The sequence below is a fragment of the Pelecanus crispus genome, chromosome 3 (genome assembly GCF_030463565.1).
Source record: "Pelecanus crispus isolate bPelCri1 chromosome 3, bPelCri1.pri, whole genome shotgun sequence".
NCBI classification, from domain to species: domain Eukaryota; kingdom Metazoa; phylum Chordata; class Aves; order Pelecaniformes; family Pelecanidae; genus Pelecanus; species Pelecanus crispus.
In genome coordinates this window covers 67,823,853-67,850,996 of record NC_134645.1, presented here as the reverse complement: position 1 = coordinate 67,850,996, position 27,144 = coordinate 67,823,853, and the positions used below count along the sequence as shown (strand labels likewise).

The 27,144-nt window shown below is 39.7% G+C and overlaps 2 protein-coding genes across 5 annotated transcripts in view; both read right to left on the bottom strand.

Annotated features, from left to right (window-relative positions):
- Window positions 1-2,043: 2,043 nt before the first annotated feature.
- Window positions 2,044-12,486, bottom strand: ALDH8A1 (aldehyde dehydrogenase 8 family member A1). 3 transcript variants are annotated; one of them, XM_009492114.2, is made up of 7 exons: window positions 12,349-12,486; window positions 8,048-8,195; window positions 7,520-7,675; window positions 5,853-6,002; window positions 4,942-5,198; window positions 3,958-4,119; window positions 2,044-2,496 (listed from the first exon to the last, which is right to left on the bottom strand). In XM_009492114.2, exons 1-7 carry the CDS (start codon window positions 12,484-12,486, stop codon window positions 2,044-2,046), a joined length of 1,464 nt encoding a protein of 487 aa, XP_009490389.1. The 3 variants fall into 3 exon arrangements, with proteins under 3 accessions (XP_009490389.1, XP_009490391.1, XP_009490390.1); XM_009492116.2 differs by lacking the exon at window positions 3,958-4,119; XM_009492115.2 differs by lacking the exon at window positions 5,853-6,002.
- A 2,958-nt stretch (window positions 12,487-15,444) lies between these two features.
- The window catches only part of HBS1L (HBS1 like translational GTPase), a 66,108-nt gene continuing 54,408 nt past the window's right edge, over window positions 15,445-27,144 (bottom strand). For both annotated transcript variants that reach the window (XM_075708592.1, XM_075708594.1), the window contains 8 exons: window positions 26,316-26,433; window positions 26,058-26,126; window positions 22,742-22,846; window positions 20,723-20,813; window positions 19,002-19,110; window positions 18,284-18,384; window positions 17,208-17,352; window positions 15,445-16,105 (listed from right to left, as the gene is read on the bottom strand). In XM_075708592.1, coding sequence (XP_075564707.1) covers window positions 16,094-16,105; window positions 17,208-17,352; window positions 18,284-18,384; window positions 19,002-19,110; window positions 20,723-20,813; window positions 22,742-22,846; window positions 26,058-26,126; window positions 26,316-26,433 — 750 coding nt within the window. In that variant the 3' untranslated portion in view covers window positions 15,445-16,093. The remainder of the gene's footprint in view (window positions 16,106-17,207; window positions 17,353-18,283; window positions 18,385-19,001; window positions 19,111-20,722; window positions 20,814-22,741; window positions 22,847-26,057; window positions 26,127-26,315; window positions 26,434-27,144) is intronic.

The window sequence follows — 27,144 nt, the reverse complement described above, 5'->3', positions numbered from 1 at the left end:
ATGAAATATATACAGAAATCTCCCATCATATCTAACACCAAGCCAAAATCAACATCTGAAAGAAAATTCAGCTCATTAAAACTGCACCTAGGCCAGATCCAGGTGGTGGAAGGAATCTATCCAAATCTACTAATTGTGTAATATCCCATCTGTTGCTGCTGAAAATGCTTGCCCCCCAAACTAATGAAGCATTTCACAGCTTTTGGGTTCTTTTTCTCTTCCAAACAGGATTTGTTAAAAAAAAAAAAAAAAAAAAAATTGGCAGAATGAAACATGCACTGATACAGCTGTTCATTCCCCTCCCAGCAAATGAGTGACTTGGGGATAAAAAAAACCAACGCGGGTGTTCTGCTGCCACCAAATGGTCATGAATAGACCTAGGCAGTTTTAAAATAAAACCAAAATGTGCCTCTTCAGAATGCATCAATTCAGTAAGCCTATCATTTGTATGTATGTGACTCCTCTCACCGAAAAGCACTTAGAGAAAGACTGCCTTTCTGTAGCATAATTTAAAACACCCTGTTGGCATTTTTCTTTTTACTAAGAAAAGTGTAAATCACAGCATTAGCTTGGCCAAACCCTGGAAAGAAAAAAATAAATCCTCTCTGGAAAAGATACTCTTGAAAGGTACACTATGCAAAAAACTTATCTTAATTAGAAATATCAAAATAAAGGCATAGATTAGTATTCAAGGCCTAGAGACTCCTCTGGACTGCCTACATCCATTTTACAAGGTATAACAGCACAGTGTATCATAGCTCCACATCCTTAAAAATGTTACAAACAGTACAAAAACTAAAATCGCATTTTCTATTAACCCAAATCTCTCTGTATTTTCTTTTCGGTGTGCAGAGGAACGGCAGAGCAATTTGCTACTCCATTCTTTCACGTCTCATCAGTAATAATTTTTTATCATTTTTTTTGTATTTTAGAGGTGCCTTTTTTTCCCCCCCAACAGCCCTGAAAAAGTATCCCAATGACTCATTAGCTCTGCTTAGAATACAGGCATTTATGAAACTCCATGCAGCTTTGTTTACTGTGAAATTTAGCTCAAAACTTAAAAAACAAATCATGAAGCGCTGCTGTAAAAATTCAATAGCAATGTTGCCATCTCAGGGGGCGGAAATGTTTATCCAACTTTATTTCTTTTTTTGTGGAATGTGAACAAGTTTGTTAGGTAACTGATTAAAAAAAAAAATCTCCGTAAATTAATGAGGGGAAGCTGCCAGTGGTTTTACATTTTAGTGACAAACATTTCCAACAGTTACTTCTCTTAGGAGTCACTTCCAGTCTTTATTAATGAAGAATGACACTGTCTGTGATGTAGCCAAATCTTTGTGCAGGGATGTGAAAAGCACCATCACTGAGGCCTAGAAGTGACAAAAGACTGCAGTTTCAAAATAATTAAAGAACAAGTCTTAAGATGATTTGGCTGCATACCATAAAATAGGTTGTAATTAAAACATTTATTGTCTCTGTGTATCATGAGAATTTCATGACCCCGTGGTTTAATACCACTTAATAGATTAAAGGTACTGCCTTAGGCATTTGGTGTGCTGTAGCATTAGTCTTTGTCTGACATCAGTGCAGTGCAATATGGATCAGTATGTGGAACGTACTGCTTATAGTGGAAACGGGCTGATTCCCATTACAATATCAGCCTCACAACGTGCTTGCCGCTTTGTCCCTCAAGGTAACTCACCAACCACAGGTACAGTCATATAACATCCTTTCTCCAAGCTGCCTTAGAGGGAGAGATTTTTAAGACAGGAATACTCAAAAAGCTTTAGGATCCATAAGATAAGCAAGTCACTTGGCTTGGGCTGGGTTGATTGTGGAGTCCGCACTGATCTTCTCATTTAACATGAAAGGCTGAATTCAACATTAGCATTTGGGATGACTGTTTTCAGCTGTCTTTGATATTACTTGACCAAATTTCAAGAAAAAGATGGCCACAATAGCAGCCTGTGTTCCAGAAAGCCATTTACAGTAATGCAAATTACTGTCATTTATTTTACTGTAAAATACTTCCATTGACATACGTCAGTGCTTTATTGTGATGGTTTTGACCTCAGTGAAGAACTCGTAGGAATCCTTTGCTCCCTCCCTTCCTATGCCTGAGGCTTTCATCCCACCAAATGGCAAGTTCAGATCTCTAACAAGCCAGCAGTTGGTCCACACCAATCCAGACTGTAGTCTTTGTGCCACCCGATGAACACGTCCCACATTGCTGGACCACACAGTGGCTGCCAAGCCGTATTTCACACTGTTGGCTCTCTCGATCACTTCTTCTTCTGTATCAAATGCTACCACACATGTCACAGGACCAAAGATCTCTTCTTGCATGCAACAAGATTCATCCTTGACTTCAGCAATGACTGTGGGCAACATGAAATAGCCTTTCTGGTTGCCAGTTGGGAGAGCCAAGGAATCCACTCCCTCTCCACAGAGGACTCTGGCTCCTTCAGCTTGGGCTTTCTTCACATAGCTCCTTACCTGGGGAAGCAGCAGGAAAACATCACTGCTAAAGGACACCAAATCCTGAGGGTCCACCTCTCCAGTCTGGGCACATCAACAGGAGCCCCTGAATATCTCTGACTGGATCATGGCTGCCTTTACTTCCCTCCTAACAACAGAGGTCATTCCCTAGCTTTTGTTGTTATGTTTCTGTAAAAGTAAGGCTGGGTGTTTCTTGCTGTAAAACAATCTTCCTCTCTCTCCAAACACTTACTAGCCTAGCAGGCAACACTGCTGGCCATTCTTGCTAAGTATTCTCAAAAGGGTAGGGCCCCTGGTGAAAACACAAGTGGTCCCAGAGCCTCCTTCTCTTCTTCCAGGAGCTCAGGCAATTTGCCACATATCCCATGCCATGGTTCACTCATTTGCTTGAAGGGATCAGTAGTATTTTCCTATCTCACAGGCAGGCTTGTTAAATGTTTACATGCCACTGGGATGATAAAGCCATGAATACTGTAGAAAATCTCATCAATAATTAAAGCTGTTTCCATGGCTGCTGCTATCATATGCTACCTTGAACACATAGGACATGTTATTGATCTACTTGTGCTGTTCTGAAATCGTTGCCTGGTTTCTCTCCCTATACAAACACCACAGAGATGTCACCAGGCTTCTTTCTCTTTTTCTTCTTTTAACCACCTTGGTAGGTTAGACTCGGAAGTCGTCTGTGGTGCCACAGACCGAGGACCTCGGGAAGTGGGTGTTTCCGCTACTCCACTTCTGAACTGGCCTGGAGAACCTGCGCTGAGGTGTCAGGAAGTGTGACAGAGGTTTGGCTTTCTCTCTCACTCTGCGGTTTTCAGTCTGCTTCTTGCTTATGCTGACTGTGTCAGATAGTTTTGGGATGTGAGCATCTGCTGTCCTGAACTCTGTTTGACACCGTAAAAGTTCATTTCATATAAGCTACTAAAGCAGATTATGTTTAACTGTGCACCACCTCAGCTTCCCTCTACACATATGCAATTCCAATTACTGCAAGCAGCCCTAGGAAACTGTGTCTTGTACTCCCCAGAATTTGCCAGAGTGATTAAAAAAATAAAACTTTTACTTTGTTAACTACCTTATTAGGCAAATAAGTGATCTCAGCAAATGGAATATTAAAATCTATGAAAATGTTGCTGAACTCTAAGATTGGTTAGTATAAATTCAGGATTCAGATTTATGCATTTTGAATTATTTCACTTCAAATGGGAAAAAAAAATTGTTTGTAATTTTAAATTATTTTGCCCATGGAGTTGATTTTTCTGGGGTAATCACGTGATCCCAGGCCACAGGCAACAGAAACCTTACCAAAAAGATACCTTGTAATGGCTTTGAATCATCATCCCCCAAGATCTAATCTTGGAGAAGACATGGTCCTTTTTCCATACACCTCTGAAATCACCTTTCATAGCCCTCTAAAAGATGAGATGAGGTCATGTAAACTCCATGTAACATCACCTTTTCTAGATGTTCTTTACTTATTAGCGCTCCCATGTCTACTGTAGGATCTGAGGGGTTCCCAACCTTCCACTTCTTAGCCTCTGCCACAAACCTCTTCAAAAACTCATTGTATATGCCCCTCTGAACAAAGATCCTGGAGGTGCAGAGACAGATCTCACCCTGCCAAAAAGAAACAAACAAGAAAAACAACAATATTAGTTCATATGACATTGTACTATTGATGACTAGAGCCACATCCCAGAATGAGACCTGTGTCCCTGCATCCTCAGGAGTGCAAACTACATTCACCAACACTGCAAAGTAGGATTTTTCCCCGGATTAAAAAGGCAAAGAGAAGAAAAAGACAAAACAGCAATAACAGGATTGTACAGTCACTTGCTAATGCAAATAACATTTGATTTTTTCATTTATTACATGTTGTCTTCTCCAACATTTTTCATAGTAAATGTGATCACCAATTTTGAATTATCTCTGTCTTCATTTCCTGATAATCTCTTTCTGATACGAAGCTATTTTTCTGAACGTTTGCCCTGATACAGTTTCATGGCTCTGGTGATCTCTCCTGAAGGTGGTGATGAGGGAAGAGGAATGTTGATAGAATTCTGGGGGGAGTCTCCTAATTTAATTCCAGCAAATCAGCAAGCTTCCCACTTACTTGCAGGGTGGGATTTAAAACAGCTGCTTTCCAGAAGGATAAGCAATACATCTGGTTTTGAGAGGGACAATGACACCTTGTTATTTTCTGATGGAGAATACTAGGAAGAGCCCTTTATTATCTTGTTTCCCTGCCTGTGGAATAATGAAAATTTTTTCATATTTTTCTATTCACAGCTTGCCTGCAACACAGAATCTTGAAACAGACCTTGACAGTTTAGGATTTGGATCCAAAGGTACGCACATGTGTGCACACATACATACTCTCAGACACATGCACACCTCCTGTTGCAAACAGGGTTTATATGCTACACACGTGGGAGGCACCTGGTTGGCAAAGCTGGACCTCAGGGTCGTGGGGATGCATTGGGTCAAGTCGGCATCATCAAAGATGATCGCGGGGTTTTTGCCTCCCAGTTCCAGTGAAAGCCGTTTGCAGTGCGGAGCACTTTTCTCTGTGATCCGCTGGGCTGTCAGTGTGCTTCCCGTGAAGGAGATCAGAGGCACGTCGGGATGGCAGACGAGGGCTTCTCCCGCCTTGGCGCCTCTTCCAAACACCACGTTCACCACCCCGTTGGGTACTCCTGATGGGAAGAAAGGCACACAGTCATCGTACCCTTTCCCTTGCTCCGCAGGTTTCACTTCACTGTGTTTTGTCTCTGAAATTAGAAAATTACCAGTAGCTCTAGGGTGACAAAGACTGACCCTTAACTTACTAGTAGCTGAAATGCATGATGTTTAATAACTCTGGGGGTCATGGGTTAAAAGATAAAACCAATTCCACTGATCAGTCAAGCTTGCCTGACATCCGTCATCAGAGACTTAGTCTTCAGTCAGTCAGGAAAGAAGCAGTTGTCCTCCCAGTTTTTCTTAATAGTGCACCAAATACAGCCACGACACAGCCATGGAGAGCCAATTCTCACTTTCTTATGCCCTCACGGTTCCTCTGCTGGCACCACAGACTTAGGACACCCTTAAGCAGAGTGCAGGAGGACAAAACGAGGCACAGGAAGACTTTTCATGAGAAGATAATGGAAAAAAACTGAGCAATAGCTGGGGTAGGGAGATGGGATAGCATGAGGACAAGGAGAGCTTTTTGTTCTCCAGTGCAACATTCAGCCACAGCAAACAGTCTTTCCCAAATTCTTTGAGCACTTTCTGATTTCTGCAACAAAAAATGGGTGCACAGGCAAGCATTCCCACTGCATTTCCCCTCCCTGGCACGCTACAGGACTTACCTGCTTTCTCCAAGAGTTTGCACATCATCCAAGCCGTGACAGATGTCATCTCACTTGGCTTAGCAACCACAGTATTTCCACATGCAATGGCAGGAGCTATTTTCCAGGTCAATAAATACAGTGGCAAATTCCAGGGACTGATTAAACCAGCTACAAAACAAAACCGCAAAAGACAGGAGTTCAGTCTGCTGGGAGACAAAACTCGATTCTCTAACCTCAAGCAGTTATACACCAATTCAGATTTATGAAGGGAATTTGGCTATGGCTTTTATTTCCAGACAATTGTACAACAAACTTGCAGCTAGAAACATTTTTCAGAGGCAGATAATTTTAAAAGATGTGCAAATGATCTTAAAGGTGATCAGCTGAACTCTCTGAGTAAGTTTTCCTGCTACTTCAGGGCAGAATCTTCTATTTAAAGCAGCTTTTCAGTGTTTTCTAGGAACATAAATGCAAGGTGAGCCATAAAAACTATGTATATCGACCGGTCTGTGGCAATATTCTGTGTTAGCCAACAGCAAGTTATGGTAATGTGTGTTAGCTCAGATCACTCTCGCTTTCTCTTGCTCTTTAGAGCTTTTCCTCCCCATCCCCACTTTTAATACAAAAAAGAGCGTGCATAACATACAGTGTATATTTGCCTGATAAATTTTAGCCTAACTTATGAGTGCCAAATTCTATCAGTGTACAGACTGCTGTTCCCACAAATTGCTGAATGACCAGAATTTTTTCAGTAATTGCCTTTGGGAATACTTTCGCCTTACATATTTACAGAAAATAGTGAAAAACAATCTGTAATTGTTAGGTGTGACTGCTTACAAAAGCCACAGGATTTCTCACTGTTTGATGGAGCAGATGCAGTGAGTGACTTTTCCTTATGAGGGTAATTTTACCAGAAGTATTCATGTTCTCCACTGTTCACAAAAACTTTTAAATAGGTCCTCTAGGTTAGCCAATTTTATTTTTTTAAATAATTCAAGTGGAATGTGGAACATTCATATATATTTAGATAGAACACCTAATAATGGAATCATTACGACTCCGTTACTCAGCTCAGCACGGCCACTTTATTTCTGAAGCATTAGCAGCATCTAGTGGCTGTGTTCAGCAATTCCCCAGCTAAATGCGGTTTAGCCACCCGTGTGCATTCCAGTCACAGGCTGAAATGTCCCACTGCAAGCTACTACGGCTCCCCCAAAGGCGAGGGGTATCCAACTCTCCCCGCAGGAGCAGCAGCTCGATGCTTCTGAATGCCTCACTGCTCCACAGCAGCAATACCTACTTATCCACACATACAAAACATGAGATATTTTGAGGGTGAGAGCTACCAGGTTAAACCAGATGCTTTTTAAGGCACGTAAGCATTCTTTCTACCATGAAGTAGCACAACTTCAAGGTCAGGTTGATTGGGGCTTTGAGCAACCTGGTCTAGTGGAAGGTGTCCCTGCCCATAGCAGGGGTGTTGGAACTAGGTGATCTTTAATGTCCCTTCCAACCCAAACCAACCTATGATTTTACATAAAGCTGCTCATGCTTTAGCAGACTTTAGTCATGTTTAGCCCATGATCCAGAGACAACAAATGCTTTTGAAAAATCCTCTTTCTTTGTTGAGCCACTGCTGAGGCAGACACTCTGCCAAGCTTTTCAGCGTTTCAGGAGCACCATACCAACTCCCACAGGTGCCCTCGAGGTGTAATGCATGCAGCCCATGGTTGCCATCTCTGTGCACTCTGTCGTGTGATGAAGGATGGAAGAGGCAAAGAATCGGAAGTTGTACACAGCCCGAGGGATGTCCACTGTTCTAGCAAATGTAATAGTTTTTCCTGAAACAAAACAAGCACACTGCTGTGTTATCATGGGCAGAAACAGTGCTTTAAACTCTGCTCTGAAAGCTGATTTGCATGGTTTTTGGGAAATGTCTTTTGTCCTGCACGCAACTAACCCCCAGCACAGTGCAACCATAGTCAATGACAACAGCTCCCCTGTAGTATTGCATTCCAACTGAAGTCAAAGTCAGCAATTCCGAAAAGCAAGAATGCCCCAGGAATCCAAAATCAGTGACTTCTGCAAAGTTCATGCACATCAACTCCAATTTGCTCCAATAGTTCATGCCATACTAAAAATTTGGACCATATCCCCCACTTCAATATTCAGCAAGACACACTATATTTGAGATCAACAGTTCCAATTTTTACCCTGATCCTTTGACTCTGCTTGTGCAAATGCTTCCAGGTCATGTTCAATCAGGTCTGCCAATTTGTTCAGGATCTGAGATCTTTCCAATGCACTTTTTGAGGACCAAATTGGGAAGGCATCTTTGGCAGCTTTGACAGCAGCTTCCACCTAAAAAAAGCAAAAGAGGGGTGATGAATGTCAATGGAATGCCTTAGAAAGAGTATCAATCAATCAGCAGGTGAATTAATATTTGAGTCTAATAATCCAGTTCACATTGTTGGGAAGACTGCATCTCTTCAGACTTGTGACTATTGATAGCTTCTCCCATAACTCAAGAAGCATTATTGAAATAGAGTATCTAGAAAAGAAACTGTCACTGTAACTCTTAGTTTTCTCTAAATTCCAGCAACTTGTGGGCAACCCTCCAGGCCTGGAGGAAATGCCAGACTGGTCAACTGGCACCAGCAAGCGCCACTGGCTGAACTCATGCAGAACCTTGTTTCTCATGGGGGAAAGTGCAAGAATCTCCCAGAGCAAATGCAGCCTCAGTCTAAACATCCACAGTCCTTGCAACACAGAACTTCAGCCACACCATGCCATGATGAAAGAAAGAGGTTGGGGAAGGAACAGACTCCATGCCCCGCTAGCCTTTGATTTCCCTTTCCCCAAGCTGGTTCAAGCAAGGACTAAGAACATATTTACAGAGTAGGTACTCAGAGAAAATTTTTACTCAGATCACAGCTAGAAACTCATCAACAGATGAGCCCTCACAGGGAAAAAAAAAAAAAAAAAAAGAGCTCCTTTCTAAACTCTTGGGGTTCAGCCAGTTCTCTCATCAGATACCTAATGAAGCCTACAAATGTGAAAGATCATTATATGCATTTATATAGATGCATACCAGTCTTGTTAGTATTTTGTCCAAGAGGTACATAACTGCTGCATGGTTCTTCAGCCTGACCTTTCTAAATAGTAGATTACCAGCACTTTTCTGAAGCAGACTAGGCTTCAAAGGATTACGGTTCACCAGAAAGCTTTCTCTCCCATCAGTCATTTCCTCTGGGCTCTTAAATGGGAGTTACGTGCATCTATTGATTTATAAGCAATTCCCTCTTGACGTTTACCAGTCTCTCAGGTTACTAAAGATGGTTACAAACATCCTTTCATATTTTAATTAACTGCCCTATTTCCCAATTTTTGCTTCCTATGTATCACTTCTTTATTGCTTCCAATGTCTAATATACACATCAATGTGGGCTTTTAGCCAAAGCTGTCTTAGCTGGTTTCCCATAATTTTTGCTCATAAATTTCTTCAGCTTTTGGAAATCTGCCAAAGTCAATAACTAGGAGGATGCTGATGTAATATTAATCAGATCATTCTGACCTCTCCTGATATTGCCATATCGCTGGTTCCCGTACAGTCACTGAAGGCTCCTTTCTACCAATACCACAAAACTGAGTTCCAAATTTGTTCCTTCAGATCGTGATGGGTGTTATGAAAACCATCACAAAATAATTTATAGACACTACCATGATGTTTTATTAATGAGGGCACAAAAGTTCAAGTGAGTGAAAAACCCTCCCCGCCATGCACATCAGAACTTAGGGTCTCCCTAAAAATAAGGACCAGAGTTTGAGGGCCAGAATGATACTGGTATGGAGGCCAAGGTGGGAAATAAACCGACTCGCACAAGGTCACACAGATCACTGGCCAAGCTTAGAAACCTAGACTCTACTCGTTTGCCTGTAGTTCGCCAACCTACTGCTCAGGTGCCGACGGCGGCAGGCTGTCAACCACCAAACAGCTGGAGCAGGGCCAAAGCAGGCCTGGGAAAGGGGAACTGCAGCTTCTTGAGCGAGTCAGGTGTAGGTGGCCCACTACCCTGAAAGGGTTCACCCTCTGTGAAACCATGCCACCCTCACTAATTAACTTGTTCTTCCACCCTCCCGTCATTAGGTGCCATTGTGGTGCTGCTTCTCATCTGTCCTCTCCTCTGTGGCCTTTTCCACCAGGTGCTTCATGCTTCAAGAGAAGGCTGATGTGAAGTTAAGGCTATCTGCATTTTTAACCCTCTAGTGGGTTTACAAGAAGGAAGATGTTGCTTTTTCACAGACAGCAGAAGAGAAAATTAGCAAAGGAAGGAAAAAAGTGGCAGACTGATCTAAAAAAAGGCAAGAAGAAAAACAGGAGAGAGATTTGTACAGAAGAAGTAAGAGAGCATACAAAGGTTAGACAGCTACTTAGTCTAACTAGCAAAAAGCAGCAAAGAATGTCGAGCCACAAAGAAAACACACATAAGAATTCAACTATGAACTTGTGTGTGTCTGAAGCACTTCCTTCTGCTTTCCTCTTCTGCACAAGACACACACAGAGAAAGAACACACAATCCAGGCCTATCGTAAAAGGTTGGTACCAAAATACCCAAAACTACCCTCAGGACATGATGTTTGCTCTCCCAGGGGATGATGCATGATGCACAGGAGCAACATTCTTTGAAGACAGATTTTATTTTTTAAGGAGATATTTGCCAGGACTAAGTAGCCCTCACCAGCCTGTCTTTTAGAGATACAAGGCACCTGTTCAGCTTGCTTTGGTGCTGCTATTTGAAATTTGAGACATCTAGCTGGGGGACAAATTAACCCCTGAAAAAAAAAAAGAAGTGTTCAGTGTTTTGGCAGAAACTGGCTGAAATGGCCACTGCAGCTGACCCAGTGTTAAACTCCAGGGTCAGCAACAGATTTGCTGTCTGTCTCTGCTCTGGCTTCTAACCTTCCACTAAAATTAACCAAGAAAAGAATCCAGCTGGACATTGAGCCTTGCTAGAAACCAGCATCCTGAATACTTTGTTGAACCTGGGTCTAGGTGCTTATTTTGATATCTCTATATACCCTCTAAGTAGCATGTGATTGCATTTTCCCCTGCAGCATATTCCAGCAGTCATCAGCGGCTGCCAGCTCTGCAGAGCCTGACCTTCCTGTGTAGTTGTCTAAAGGCAGGAGTAAAGCACTCGCCGACTTTACAGGTGTTTAAACTGGGTTCCTGCTGCTATACACAACCACTAACTCTGAAAGCTGAAAGAGAAAGCCATTGCTTTTTAGTTTAGTTGAACCATATCTCCAGAACAGCCAGCAGCCTACTTTTGTTAGGCTGTTCTGGCATTCTCGTATCTCTCTCCTTTTAGTGATTTTGCAAATGAATGAACAGGATTTGCACCTGCACATCAAAGAGAAGTCTTTTCAGGCATAATTAGGGTTGGAATGAACTTACACACATGTATTCTAGTAAACCCAACCTGTTACTCTTTAACCCTCGGTCATTGGCATCTAGCAAATATTTACCCAGTTGAAACTACAGTGCAAAGGTTTCTGCTGAGAGAATCAAGGAGAAAATATGTCAACAGGACTGAAATGCAAGTGAAGGGAACAGCTACACACAGTAGCAGTTTGTTTTAAAAAACATTTTGAAAATACTGTACACTACTTGGCAATATTTTCCAAGCCCTTTGCATTACCCAAGCTCTTCCAGTAAATTTCTTCTCTCTTCAGTAAATCTGAAACACTATGTTGGACACACACACACTTGTAGGTCCCTTATAAAGTAGCATCAATGAAACTGCAGCTCCCCAGATGAATATCATATTGCCCATCTACACCTGAACACGTATAAAGCACCAGGAAACATTCATCCCACTAGCAAGCACAGGACTAGGAAACATTACATTGATGCAGAGGACAGGCTACATTAGAAGGAAACATACACTCATTGCAGCCACTTCTTCACCTCCACTTAATATCCAACTGCTAATACCAAAACCAGAGAGGTCTGGAAGCTTTTCACCATCTTCAGGGAAGAGTCAGCAAGCAAAAAATCATTTCAAATGACAACTGCAAATCATCAAGACACTAAGGAAGGACACATGTAGTTGTATACAGTGCCTCTAAGTTTCTTTACAGAAGAGATCAATAAACCCTTTTCTCTCTTGCAGATTGTTTATACTTACAGCCAGTCTGAGCATTATTGTTAACTTATGTACAAGACACCTCCCACATGAGCTGAAGCAGCTCCACTGAAGTTACTGAAGCTTTATTGATTTACATCAGCCTAGGATCCAGCCTGTAACTTTCTAACAGCAAAATGTAAAAAAGTATTTGCTGCCGCAGAAATAGATTACACAGCACTACGATACAATCAAGAACTTACTCATTTAAGCATTAGAGTCTTTAGCGTTTTTCTGTTCTCTCACCCTCAGCCTCTCCCACTCAAAATATTAGTGTTATGTGCATTTAACGTTTCCACTTCTTTGTACATTTGGATAGTACTCACCTCTTCTTTGCCACTGTCTGGCACCCTGCAATAGACATCTCCGGTGGACGGATTATAGGAGTCTATGTAGGAGGAACAAGGAACAAATTTGCCACCTATAAAGTTTTCCAGCACTAAGAGAGCCTTTGAGTGAGCCATTGTTAGCCGCTTGCTTCATCTGTTTTTTTTTTTTTCTACGAGGCATCAATTTAGATTAGTAGGTCTGTATGTATTTGCACAGCAAGTCTGAACTCCTCCCCCTCTCTCTCTATCTTCCCTGCACTGCTCGCTCACTAGTGGGAACAAACCCTGGCAACAACAGCAGAAAAGAGGAAAAGGGGAAAAAATTGCTGTTTCTGTGACACTTTGTTCTTTTCTAGTTGTTGAACCAGGCAGGCAGGATCAGCCTAGTTGTTAGAAGACAGGTCCTCTCTGTCTGTAGCATCATAGAATAGTTTGGGTTGGAAGGGACCTTTAGAGGTCATCTAGTAGAACCCCCCCTGCAAGGAGCAGGGACATCTTCAACTAGATTAGGTTGCTCAGAGCCCCATCCAACCTGACCTTGAATGTTTCTGGGGATGGAGCCTCTACCACCGCTCTGGGCAACCTGTTCCAGTGCTTCGCCACCCTCATTGTAAAAAAATTCTTCTTTATATCTAGTCTAAAAAACCCTCTTTTAGTTTAAAACCATTACCCCTTGTCCTATCGCAACAGGCCCTGCTAAAAAGTTTGTCCCCATCTTTCTTCTAAGCCCTGCTTCAGTACTGAAAGGCTGCAATAAGGTGTCCCCGGAGCCTTCTCTTCTCCAGGCTGAACAACCCCAACTCTCTCAGCCTGGCCTTGAGGAGAGGTGCTTCATCCCTCTGATTGTCTTTGTGGCCCTCCTCTGGACCCACTCCAGCAGGTCCATGTCTTTCCTGTCCAGAGCTGGACGCAGTACTCCGGGTGGGTAAGTACTGAAGAAGGAGCAAAAAAGAGTGGCTTGACAGGGAAATTTCTCCCTACACCAGTTTTTCAAGCTACAGTCTGAAGACATTTTGCAACAGCCATACAAAATAATTCAAGACCCAAACACCTAGCCAGGGACCTGCTCCTTACCATCAGTAGACACAGTGAAAAGACACTTGGACTAGCATGTCTGCAGTTCATGTTCACTGTTTTGTCATCATCAATACTTTTCCTTGTAACCACAAAATGCTTTTGCCAAAACAAAAGAGTTTAAACATAAGAAACTCTCTTTTTTCCACCAATATCCCCAAAAATCAAACAGTACAAGCAGCTGAGTGGCCCTTCAATTCAAAACAGCTGAGAAGCACAACCTGACCTGGTACACTCTGTTGTATGTTGTCAGAAATGCAGATTTTAAAAAATAAGCAAGATACCGGCTTCCATGCTTTCCCTTCCATAGATATTCCTTACTATAGAGAAGCCCATTACATACAATTGGGGTTTTCTTTAACTTCCCAAGAACCCGAACTGCCTGGTAAGAGCCGTGTAAAAGGCATTTTTCTCCAAGAGAGAATGCTTAGATTATCAAATTGCTCTAAGATTGCATGCCACCTCCTTGCACTCCAGAGATAGTCAAAACACTACATCCATATTGGAGAGCAGTATGTTGTCACCAGGAGATTGTGAATATCTCAATCAGCAGTTTAGAAAGTTTTTGCACCCTAGACCACTGCCAAGCCATCAAATTTCTTGTGGACCAACGTGCAAATATATTTTGATCGAATAAAGGCGATACTTTTTTGTTGCACAACAACAGATCATTTATGCATCAACCAACTGGCGCTTCTGGGCAGAGTTCAAATCACTGCTGAAAGGTAGCGCAGTCATGTTGAAACTGGATTAGGTAATACCTCTGGCTCTCCAAAGCTACAAACTGGGAAAGCATGCAGCAGCTTTTCTGTTATCACAGAATACTGAGTCTCAAAATTTAATGCAACCATGTCTGAGAAGGGTTCTCAGAGGTTCATCCCATATCACACTTCCTTGTCCACAAACACCAAGGGATTTACTGAAGTCTTAAGACACTTTCTTCTGCCTGCAGTGCTTCAGTTGTCCCCTGACTTAAAAGCAACGTAAACATGTTCAAGGTTTGAAGGCAAGTTCAAGTGGAACAGGTTCAACACAGGAGCTTGGCAGTACAAATCTCTGGAATCCAACAAGTGCACTGAAACCTTCACGGATGGCATACTGAAACTGGTAAGTACTTAAATGCACTATGAAAAGACGTAACACAGTGGTAATTCATAAGCTTCAGTTTTGGCAATAACAGTTTTCAGGTATTTCAGATTCATAAGATTTTACAAAAGTAATTTCCACATAAAGCATTGCTGATATTTCTACAAATGTGCATGCAGTCAACAGTACAATTTATCTATGTTGTCAAGTTCGGGTATCTGCTGAATTGGGGCTAAAGCATTTAAGTGCAAGAAAAGTTACCTACTAAAAAAAGCATGTGGGAAGAGTAGGTATGGACTGTACATGACTTTGAACTAAATAACAATCATAGGCTTTGTGTGTTCTTCACTACACAGGGCACAGCTTTATTTCAGTTAACCCCTGTGACTGATGCTCTGGAGCGAGTACTTTAGTTCCTTCCCCACACTACCAACAATGGTCAAAGTAGAGTTGTCTCCAGCCCACACGCATGTACAGATCCTGGAATCCCTGAGATCCTCTCACACTTCCTATTGAAAAAAAAAAATCTTCCAAGTTGTAGTAAAGTGTGTCTGTCCTGAGCTTATGCTGGAGGTAGCAGAAGGACCCACCCTCTCTTCAGCTGGGAGGTTTTGCCTGCCCTATTACTGAAGAGCGGGAAGGAGTTACAGGCTTGAGCAAGCACAACAATCTGGCTTTATCATACATCCCAAGATTAAACTGCCAGCTTTTGTTGAAAAGAGCACTAAGTCCGGATGAAAGAGCTGTGTATGCACAGTAGCTGCACTGAGTAACATGGGGAAAACTGAAATTATTTCCACAGACAGACAAGTCACATGCCAGTTTTGCATTTTAACTCATAAGTTTACTCTGAAACTTCTGAGTTATGGAAAGTAAAGAATGATTTAACACAACTTAGGAGTGTTTAAACAACGAAAGATGAAGAGACAAAAATTATGCTCAGACAAAGTTATTTTATTATTCTTACAGTTTAAAAAATAAAATTAGCCAATGTTGGCACAGCTTCCACTACACAGCAAAAGAAAACTTGTTTTTTTAAATAAATTTTGGGACAGGGAAAACAATCCCGGGATAATACTACATGCCATTCTCTTGAAACCAAAGTAAATAGTTCTTTTTTTCCCCTGAATATGCATTCAACTCAAACCTAAAAATATATTAGATCAATAAAGTTACCTTACTGAACTAATGTGCAGCAAAAAAGCAAATCAAAGAAAATATGTAAACACTTTATGTCTGGAAGTAAGGAGTTTGTTTCATGATGATTCGTCATCTTTTTGTCTAATTCAACTTTCTAAGATTTTTCCATCAAGCTCTCTAAGGGCTAAATTCCACATGGAGAAACACATGAGATTCTTGAGATCGAGAAGTGCAACATTAGCAGTTCCTTGTCAGTTGGCATCTTGTTCTGCAGTGGGAGAGGCTGATGAAGGGCTCCCCAGACGTTTCACGTGATTTAACTTTTGTCATCGTCTCCCCAATTAATTGCACTTGTTCCTTCAACTGCAGTAACTGGATTCTTAAACAGAAGTTTGGAAATCTGATTGCATTTTGGTTGGATGGCGAAGTTCTGGCACCACTGTCATTCTTTAATCTAAAAACACAAGCCAATGGAAAAAACCCTATGGTGAAAAATGAAGTACTAAATGTAAAACAATCACAGCTTTTTTTCAACATGATACAGGCAGCTGTGGAAAAAATAATTCCTTTTGCTCTGAAATTCTCTGGAACAATATCACAAGTACTAAAATAGTAATCCCCAAATAACAGTCAAAGAGTTACTTAGTTCCCAATTCAACAAACATCAGGCATCATAGAACTAAATAGCACCCCGTTCGCTTCAAGTTAAACGTAATGAAAACTGGGTACAATATTAAAACCCTAATTCTGGACCCTATTTAAGACCAGAAAGATTGTTAAGAGCATTAAAGCTCCATAAGGCCCAGAGCCTGACAGACCTATCACATCATTCCTACACACACAGGGAGAAGCCAGAAATTCTCACGGTCTACTTCCAAGTTTTGACGTTAAATGACTCAGCTTTAAGTCTTAGTACCAGAACTTCGTTAACGTGACTAAATTGCTCTCCCTCAGGCCTAGAATTAGAACTTAAATTCTAATCCAAAAATCATAGCAAGATTTTTTAAAGCAACAGATAGAGGGACATTCATACTTTTTGCTCCTCACAGAAGGCAAAACATTTATATTTAGCCCCACAGCCTTTGCTTCCTCTCACACAGGATCAGAAAATATCTGTAGGTATCGGTAAGAATCAAATCTACAATTGTCTTTAATGTTAACAGAAAAAGATCTGGGACTCAAACTAGCCACAGTAAAAATGGCCAACACTTCTTAATTACAAACTACTTTTGGTATATTTATACAGGCAATCAGATTTCAGAAAGACTGATGTATGTTAAAATAGTGAAGGGTTATTTTTTAACTCGAGAGAGGGGGGAAAAAATGCACAACATTCAAAAATCCTAAATAGAGTAATTCTGCCTCCTAATAAATTGAACAGAACCATGGCAAGTTTTCCTCACATCTTGATGAAGCACTGTCTCTTCTTCAGCAGAATAAACTCACTTTTTAGGCCGAAGGGTGTAAAACAAGTCTTAACCATAAAAACTAAATGCTATGTGAAAGTTAATGCCGTTCCTTTACAGTATAGAAAGTCTGTTACAAAAATGCCATACCTCTGTGACAACTCCCGCTGCAATAGTGGAACCACTGTAGCGTAACATAAACCTCCCAAGCTCTTTAAAATCTTTATACAACTCTAGAGCAACAGGTCTTTGAGTTTGTAGTTCTATTAGAGCATTCTGTCCTTTAGTCAAGCACCTGCAAGTAAATAAGCAGAAAACTCTATTATAAATACTTGCATGCATAAATGAAAAAGAGAACAGTGAATAAATGGAAAAAAAAAAATCCACTTAAAAAGCCAAAACTATAATGATCAAGCTTGATTTCAAGTATAACCCAAACTACCAGACTGAAAACTCATTTGCCTGGAGCATACCTTTTAGAAAGGCATCTGCGTTTTCTTTAAAAACTTCTAGAGAAGGGCATCCACCACAACATTTAGCAAATTGTTTTGAAGTTAATTATCTCATTAATGCCTGTTTTTTCATGTCTGGTAGAAATCAAGTCTTGTTTCAAACCCAGCGACTGAAGAGCCAATTCATTGCTCTGTAGAAGTCATGATTCTTCTTCCCATTACCTTTCAGCAACAATTTAAGCCATGCAATTTCTGGAAAAGGATTATTCTGATAAATGTTGTACGTATCAAATAGCACTTCTACCCAAATACAGCTTTAAATAATTGGAGGGATATTCCCATAGTTTAACTTGTATGAGAAGACTCCCTAAATCTCTTTTTCTCTGACCCACTGTCTAGTTGGGTTTACTTTAGACAGCAACCTACTTCCAGAATTATACCAAGGATCCCATGCTATTACAGGAAGAAAAGAGAGAATTTAAAAAAAAACAACAAATCCTTTAAGTGTAGGGCTGGTGATCTAGGATTCAATCCCAATTCTGCAAGTGACCTCAGGCAAGTCATTTTACTTCTCAGGTGCTCAGCATTTATCAAGTGGGCAGGAGGCTTTTCACTTTGTAAAGCACTCTGCAATCTAATCATGAAACCAACCAAAACAATGAAAGCATATTCTTATAAACACATTGCTTCATAATAGAACCTGCTTGATACACTGTATATTAATCAAAAGTCAGCCCACTTCTTGAGTAACTATTAACTATTCAAAACACTTACTTAGGTTTTTTCTTTGTCACTTCACCAGTGCTTTTGTGCAGGACACTCAAAAGTCTTCTAATAGTAGCAGGTTCACTTACGGTTTGATAGTGTAAAAGCACCTAAAAATATTTTTTTCAGTTATTAAACATTCTACAATAATCAGAAATCCTAGGTGTTACTACTTCAAAACATCGACTTCTTTTAAGGCTGATTTTTTAAATAAATGCTTATAAAAGTTCTCTCACAGGAGTCTCTGCCTCACATTCAGTAGCTGTTCCTAGTTCCTAAACTTTGTGATCTCAACAGATATGACACAAAGGTCATGTATTAATTCATCATAAATACCTTTTTCATTGTTAAGTGTTTTGCTTTTGCCACTTCAGTGCAGTTCTGTAGCACAAACTGATATTTTATTTATTTTAAAAGGTATCTTACAACTAAGTGCATCATTATACTCCTACAAGGCGGGAGCTTTCTAAAGGACAGCCTAGCCTGACTGTGGTGGAACTCATGTTCTCTGAAATGGCTCAGCTATGTATTAAAGGCCAGTAAGAATATGCATAAGCAGCCACAATAGCCCCTTATATCCTCTTCAAATTACAGAACAAGCCGTTTCCTCTGGAGAGACAGAACCACTTCTGGACACTAAATGCCTCTCATATTCAGGGGGTCGAACATGAAGAGGAAAAGCCATGAGCAACCTGTAATAAACACAGGAACTTTCACACAGACTTACAGGAAATCCTTTAGTGATTGGAACCTCAATATTGAAGATGAGAACCCGAGCTCTGAAACGAGTGCAAACTTTAATGGGTTCCTTGGGATCACAAAATACACAGCCGACACTACAAGAGAGGAGAACAAAAGAAACTGATACATATCTTGACATACAAGTGTTAATCACTGCACTGGAAAAAGATAAATATTTAAGACAAGCAAAGCAAAGACAACACCACTTTAATATAAACTGGGGGGGGTGGGGGCATGGAAATCAGGAACACCATATTAAAGCCTGTAACGAAATTAATTCTTAGACATTGTCTACAGTATTTTGTGGGTATGCATGAAGAGGTCTGTCTAGTTCAGTGAACAATTACGTCCATTGCTAATCAGTTTCTAAAAATGTCACTGTTTCCTGTGCGTAGGTACTTTGAAGAATTATACTTCCATTCAGAGATTAATTGTTCCAGATCAATAGCGTAAAATACTGCAGGGTGCCCAAAATTGCAGTGCTGCTGCCTGTAACTCAACTGTTTTGTGGATAAAGGAACACCATGATAAGGACTCTCAAAACTTAAGCTCTCAGCAGCACTCATTTCCAAAGAAGTCTACATGGAGTCACAAGAAAGGTGCTGCTCATTACAAGTCAATAAGGTAGACTAGACACAGCTTTTTCATAGTGGCTAGTTTTAGCCATCTAAAATGAAAGGAAAATTAATCCCACCCAGAAAAACATGACTGAAGAGAACAAACAGCATGATGAAACGTATACATCAGATGTAATCAAATTTCATCAATACCAAGAGGACTTGATACTTTGTACCTTTTCTTGACAAATCTAACATATTCCCAAAAGATGAATGACATCAAGGTAATGAATTGACTCAAGCCTTCATTCAACAAGTAGAACAAGACATTCCCCCCCCCACCCCATTTACCACAGAGAATCACACCCCATTATGAAATGGCAACACAGAAAAGCCTGCACTCTTCCCTTAAAAGCAGAGCATAAATTTGCAAAACTATCAATGCAAGGAGTTTTTCAAACAGTAGCTTGAAAGTTTGCTGTCTGAAGTCCAACTGTAATGTAAAAAAGCTGAACAAATTACAGATCCAATTTTCTAACTGACACTTACCTAAAAGCTTGAGGCTAACACTTAGCACGAAACCTATAGACTGAAATAGACACAAGGAGATTTGCTGTGTCTCACTGAATATATCAGACCCCCCAAAAAAGGGTCAGCAAAACATTTACCAAAACAAATGTTACAAGCAGCTAAATGTGTTGAATAAACAGTTTCCATCAATTCCTCTTGTCCAGATTTACTTATTGGTATGCAATGGCAGTTGTTTGGATGTGTTCTGTTAGAATGATTTATGATTCCATAAGCTCTTAAAAAAAAAATCTTCTCTTTTACTTAGCAATAAGGATTTACCTAATTCAGCAATTAAAATGTCCAAGGACAAGTCTTAAGGAAAAAGGCTTTGAAGGCTACCAGTGTCAGCACTAGGGCAAAGTATGAAAGCTAACAGTATTCTTCTGAGGTTGCCGTTGTACATGTAGCAGATGTTTCCAACGTTTGTACATGCAAGCCAGGTGATATGCATCACTTTGGTTTTAAATATCCTGGTAGCCACATCATTCTTCAAGTAAACCGCTGATTGTTAAGTGTAATAGTTATAAAGCTTTTCATTAAAAACAAACCGTTACTTAGACTGAAACCCAGTTTTGCTCACTTGATTTTGATGATATCCATGCCGGTCAAAGTGAGACTAACTTGATCTCCTGCTGCAGCCCAATCAACTGGTTCATCGTGCAGTGTGATTCCTGGAAATGAGTAAGAACAGAACCTCACAGTGAAGTACCTAGGTTCTGAGCTACAAACAAACAGCTCTGTTTGGGCCATTTGTGCTTCATCAACCATTACTCATCAATTTTCAGTATGAATGGGTTGAGAGTAAAAGCTTTTTAACTGAGAAACTGAGGAAGCTTTTTTTTCCTCCCCTTGGTGAGGACTCACTATTCTCTCACCCCACCCTGCACAATAACATGGCTTTATTTAAGCCAGAGGAGGGGACCTGGCACTTGTCACACAGCGCAGATGACGCAGTCCTGAAAATGCCGTAGTACTAATATCTCCGTATCTGCCCCACCCATCCTTTGAGGCACACGCACACCCTAGACCGCATCTTTCATGTACTTTAATGGTACTATGTCAACTTTCATTTACCTTAAGTGGGTTTGCTGACTCTTTCATAAAAAAGCGTAACTGATGCCTTTCGTTCACGACATCGCATCTATTAGAAAGCATCTTTTAAAGTAATTTTATCCTGATTTCAATGTATTTTACTTCCTTTAAAAGATAACCTGGCTGGTGGATGAGAACAAACCTAATTGCTCCTGACTTAACACTCTGAGGGTTCTGGTAGACACCAAGAAGGAAAGAAAAACAACCCACTTTTTAGAATTATTGCATACATTTATAGGATCTAGTTCTATTTTGTTACAGATTGTATTGATTTGCAAATCTGTTCCCAAAACCACTTGTCAAAGTTAAACTCAGCCTCTTGAAATGAAAAACTGGAATCCTAATGTGCACACTACCTTTAGTAAATATTGTATGATAAATTAAATTATCTCTTCTTTACATTAAATATAAATAATACATGCTTAATGAACTAATACCCCCAACTTCCATCTGCATTTCAGCCATATGAGAGGCAGCACAAAAGAAAAATCATAGAATTGTACCGTTGGGGGGGATACTCAGACAAAATACATCTTTTTCCATGCCGTTTCCTCCACTCCCAAAACAGAGGAGTAACTACAGTGGTGTGATACTCATATTCATCCATGTTGTTGTAACGTTCCTGTGCATGCAAACAATGTGCATACAACCATATAAAAAGGCACACTGAAAAGCTTCCCAAATTAGCACTGAACAAGCTGGTTCTGGAACAGAACAGGACAGTTGAACCAGCACATTGCTGAATTCAGGCTAAACAGATACAGAAACCTATTCATTTATTTTGAAGGCTTAATTTTTTATTCATTGGTGAACATAGGAAAATCATAATTTTATCTTTCTGTTTGCATATAAAACAAAACCAACTCTGCAATACAAAGACAGCAAGCTTAATCAGGAAACAGCTAAACATTTAATGTCTTGACTTAGCTATTCCTCTTTTCAGAAATCCAATGTATTGAAATTTAAATCCAATTTTCTTCTATTTTGTAGTTGCTCAGGACAATTATATCCTGAAAGTTTGCATATTATGAAAGGATCAGTGACAAATCTCATGAACATCAAATAGCAGAGACTTAATCCTCAAGCTTTTTCACATCTAATTCATAAGATTAATCTCTAAAGGTTATTCAATGTCCTCACACTTCCTAACAGCAGTAACACTCCACAGCAAAGATGAATATTAATGATTCCTGTACTGCCTATTTTTATAGACTTGCTGGAACTCAGATATTTTTACAGGTTCTTCATAAAGCAATGTCAAAAGTCATGAGGCTATAACATTTGGAATATCTGCTATGGTAAAAGAAGGTAAAAAAAAAAAAAGCAAGATTTCACATACTCTTCATAGACATATTTATACAGACACAGTCACATCTAAAGAAATTCGTTTTATGCTTTCACATTTTATGTTTGACAGTTAGTATCAGTTTGACAGTCTGTTACCATTTCAGTAACTGCTTCTAGCCCAGTATTGACCTGAAAGTAAACATGCTTCTGAAGACTGTACCTTTTGCAGTGCAAGTTTCATTGGGAGGCATTGCCAGAAGTCGTTCTCCAACTTGAATATAGCCTGCTTCTATTTTACCAGTCACACAAAATCCTGATCCTTGGTCTGTAATAAACACAGTAATAATTTCAAAAAACTTCATAATAAGATCAATTTCCCATCACAAGCTAGCCCTTCAGCAATGCATATGTAATTTTTTAATATAATGAAGATGGGGGTTTTTTCCCCCCCCAGTAGAGTGTTCAGTACTTGCAAGTTAGCCAGCTGTGTATCATAATGAAAATGAAACATTAAATTCAAAACCTCTAGATCTTATATTTTTCAGAACTAAGGGAGAAATATCCTTCTTTAACCAAATGTAGGTACATGAAGAAATATTTTTTAGTTTTTCAATATTAGATTAGGCCCCTTAATTTCTAGCAATTTTATTTAATTCAGCACTTTCTCACTACAATTACAGATAAAAAAACATACCACAGACCGCTCATAAAAATTCTCATGCATACAGGTGCAAATTCCTATGCCATTTACTGTTTAACTTAGTCAGAATCCTACATGCTCTGTCTGCATTTTACTTTTACTCCTGGGAAGTCAAAGATTAATTCAGTCCTATTTAATATGAGGAGCTATTTTAATTGTGGACAACTTAAGTATTTCTGAATAAAAGATCTGCAAAGTTTTTCTTCTTTAATGTCCTAATACATTATTTGAATATGTCAGTTATTTTCAATAGATGTGCAACATGTGCACATTCATGCACATACACTTTAAGAAATGCCTCATCTCCTTAGTATGTGTTTGCAGGTGTGTTTAAAAAGAATCCTCTAAAGTGATTCTACAATGACATTTTCAGTATCCATACAAACAACAAATATACCTTTTGCTGAACATTAGAATTCAGTGATAAGAAAGCATCTTAGTAATTTGTGTGTCACATTAGATTAAAAGCTTAATTTAAAGCTGAATTCAAAAGAGCAAGTTGACCTCAAATCTTGAGGTCACATACTACCAACTTGCTCTTTTGCGTTCATTGCCATTATTGATGAATGCTTCCATCTATCTAGCTGGAAAAATATTACCAGTATGCCTGCAGGCTAATTTTCCTCTATTCATTCCAGCAAATGAGATGAACGCAGTCAATTAACAGATGACATTGGATGTCAAAAGAACAGAAATCTGGAGAAGCAGATACTTGCTAGAAAAAGAATCCCGAAGTCATGGTACAAATAGCACCCCAACGTGGTACACAAAAGAACCTAAAGCTGGCTCTGCAAGCGCTTGCAGGCAACCAGAAGCATGAACTGATTCCAGGCTCCCAATCACTCCCAAGCACAATCAAGAACCGTTTCACTTTTTTTTCACATCATCATCAGCTCTGGCTTGGTAAACCAGTGTGGTGTTTGAAGCTTCGCCCTCTCCCATGCTGCTTCCTGCAAAGCATCAAGTTCCTTCAGCTTCCCATTAAATCAATGGAAGTACAAAATGGACAGTGGAGGACAGAATCAGGGCATAAAAAATGGCCTGATTTCTGTGTATCATGGTACCGGGGTTCTGCCGGGACATGTTCTTTGTCCTCAGGATTTGTCTGCTGGACAAGGCTTTTCTCAAGTCAGGTCAAGTCATACCATATTATAATGCTGTCTAGGGTAAGTGGGGACTGATGCAGTGGTGACTGAATTTACAGGGACCTCTTGGATCAGGAGATAGTTTGCTTGGAGAGAATATTAGGAAGGCTATGGAGGACAACAGCTAAAATCAGGCTGAGGTAGATGAATCATATGTGTGGGTAACCTTAATAAAAAAAGGGGGTTTCCAAACTACGTAAGAGTACACTCAGCACTCTCACTTTTTTACACACTTCTATGGACAGCTCTTCCTGAGCATGCACAGGCACTGGAACAGAGCTGAGAAGAACTGTTGCTTCATGTACTTGTACCTGCAGCTACTTCCTCTGGTGGCATCCAAGTTAATTAAGTTTTGAGATCACAAGGTAAGAAAAAAAATAGCCCAAAAAACACCTAAAAGGCCACATTTAGTGATAAACCTAGTATATGTAAATTGAGTCCCTTCCAAAGCCATTATTTTTTTGCATACTTTAGCAAAAAATCAGACTTTGACAGAACAGATTTAGTCAAAATTGCTCATTTTGTGAAACTTATCAAAATGATTATTGCAACAAAAAAGTAGTGATAATATTTTGAAAGATCTCAATCAACAATCCTAACACACTTTCCCACAGCTCATACAATTAAAAAAAAAAAAATATACAGTGATGGCTAGATGAGGAAACTAGTGGTAACACACTAGGGTAAATTCTCATGCAAGGTTTCAATATTTAACATTATGGCTTCACTACCTTAAGTGAGCTAACCCAGGGCATGTACAGCATCTAGTGTTTTCTCAAAGACCCACATGAAAATTCCACAAAACTTATTTTTCCAATTACAATCAGTATTTTGATCTAGTTTGTACTTCCCCTATAAACACCCTATATATAAAGTACAATTTATTTTAAAAGATGAATTTCAATAATAATATTTGATTACAAATATTTACAACATTTCAAATCATGCTGCCATTTAGTTTGCAACATTTCTCAAGGGACCTACAGGACGTTTCAAATGGGATGAGTGTTACAAACCTTATTTCTTCCAAATTACATGCAAATGCAATTGCATTTAACTGAAAAAAATAATCAAGTTTGCCATGAAAACCTTAAGGGCTCAAGGCAGTCTATTTTCTCCAGACAATGGGAATAAGAACTGGTTATAGTTACTTGCTGTCCATATCTCTATTAGCACTAGGGAAGAGCTAGCTGCCTTTCATAAAATCCCTGGCTGGTTTTAACACCCTTTTCTTCCACCTCACCCCCCAAATTTTCATACAAAAAATGAAGGAATTTACAGCTACAACAAAGAAGATAAAAGGAACAAGTCAAACTTTTTTAAAATCTAGGAGTGGAAGGTAAGAGAGCCCAAAGTCACACTCGTAAAAAGTTTGAGAAACATTCATTTAGGCAACAAGAACCAGTTTGGGAAAGAGAAACTCCCAAATTCTGTCTCACAGAACCAACAACTCATTACATAGCCAATTAGCTGGTCATGCAGATTTTCTTCCTCAATTTGCTTTCCAGTGTGTTTCTCCTTCAGCGGTACTATCTAAAATTCAACAAAGAACAGTGCTTGAAAACTTACTATTCCTGTTCAAGACTAATACACATAAAGCTCCTACTTTAAGTCTTATTTTTACATCATTTTTCAACACTTATGTTAAATATCAGTGAAATGTTGGTGAAAATATTATAAAAACAACCAACCTTTAAAAACATCAGCAACACACAACCTAAATGGTTTATCCACTGATCTCTGTGGTGGCTTGAAAGAATCTGCAAACAAATTGATAAGACCTTTTAGAATTTCTGTTTTCAATAATTATCTCAACAACTTCTCACTTAGGGATAAATCAACTATATTGCATTCCAAGGACTTTGCCCCACATTTCCCACAAAAATAAAAGTTTTGACATACACATGACTAAGATATATCCGTTTTAAAATGAGGAAAATTGCACTCACCAATTTGCTCTAACAAACACTTTCCTTTATACCACTGTGTGAGGTCACCTGACTGACCCCTTGTGACCAGATTTTCACCACCAAGGCCACTTGTTGGGATATAAGCCACATCTGATTCCTAATTAAGAAAACAAACAGAAGTTAAGCATACATTAACAACAGGATCTTCAGCAGAAGCAAGAGGTGTATTTTTTTCAATATTAGGCATCTAAGCTATAAAAGAACAGTTGGTACATTTGTATTTTCCCTGGAGAAGGCAGATTAGTTGGCGGATCCATTTCCTTTCTGTTTACCTCTTGCCTGATCACTGTGCTCCAACAAAGAGTTGGAGCTATTTAAACATGATGATAAACATTAACAACTAGAAACCGAGTTCAGGTGACAAACTCCAATTCTGTATCCGAATGGCAAAACTTTGGTTTGAATTGCTGGTTTATATGCATAGGGATTTCAGGAAGGGCACAGCCAATGCAAATGGATAGTAGTTGGAACTAAGAAAATGTGAGAAGAAAGTCAAGAACAGCAAATGGAGAGTGTTCTTATGAGTTCATAATCCACACAGACACCTGCTCTGGTCAATCTCTCTACTGTCATTCATGTAGTCCTGAACATTAAGATAGACAAACTTTGGTCTGTTCTGCTTTGTAGACAACAATCCCAAGAAAGCACGAATAACACGAGTGCCCCAAAGATTCAACAGACATAAACAAAGATGATGACAGAAAGAGTATTAAAGAACTGACTAACCTTATCCAGGGCTCAATGTACACCCTACCAGTAAGAAAGGGAATCTGCTACACTATGTGCACATAGTAGTAGCAGGAAAGTG

What these genes read in the sequence shown, in the direction of transcription:
- ALDH8A1 (XM_009492114.2), bottom strand. Translation starts at nt 12,486, where the DNA reads ATGGCTCACTCAAAGGCTCTCTTAGTGCTGGAAAACTTTATAGGTGGC. An exon ending in AGCAGAGTCAAAGGATCAGG is followed by an intron (nt 7,676 to 8,047) that starts GTAAAAATTGGA and finishes GTTTTGTTTCAG; the next exon opens with GAAAAACTATTACATTTGCT. An exon ending in GAGGGCACCTGTGGGAGTTG is followed by an intron (nt 6,003 to 7,519) that starts GTATGGTGCTCC and finishes TTTGTTTTGTAG; the next exon opens with CTGGTTTAATCAGTCCCTGG.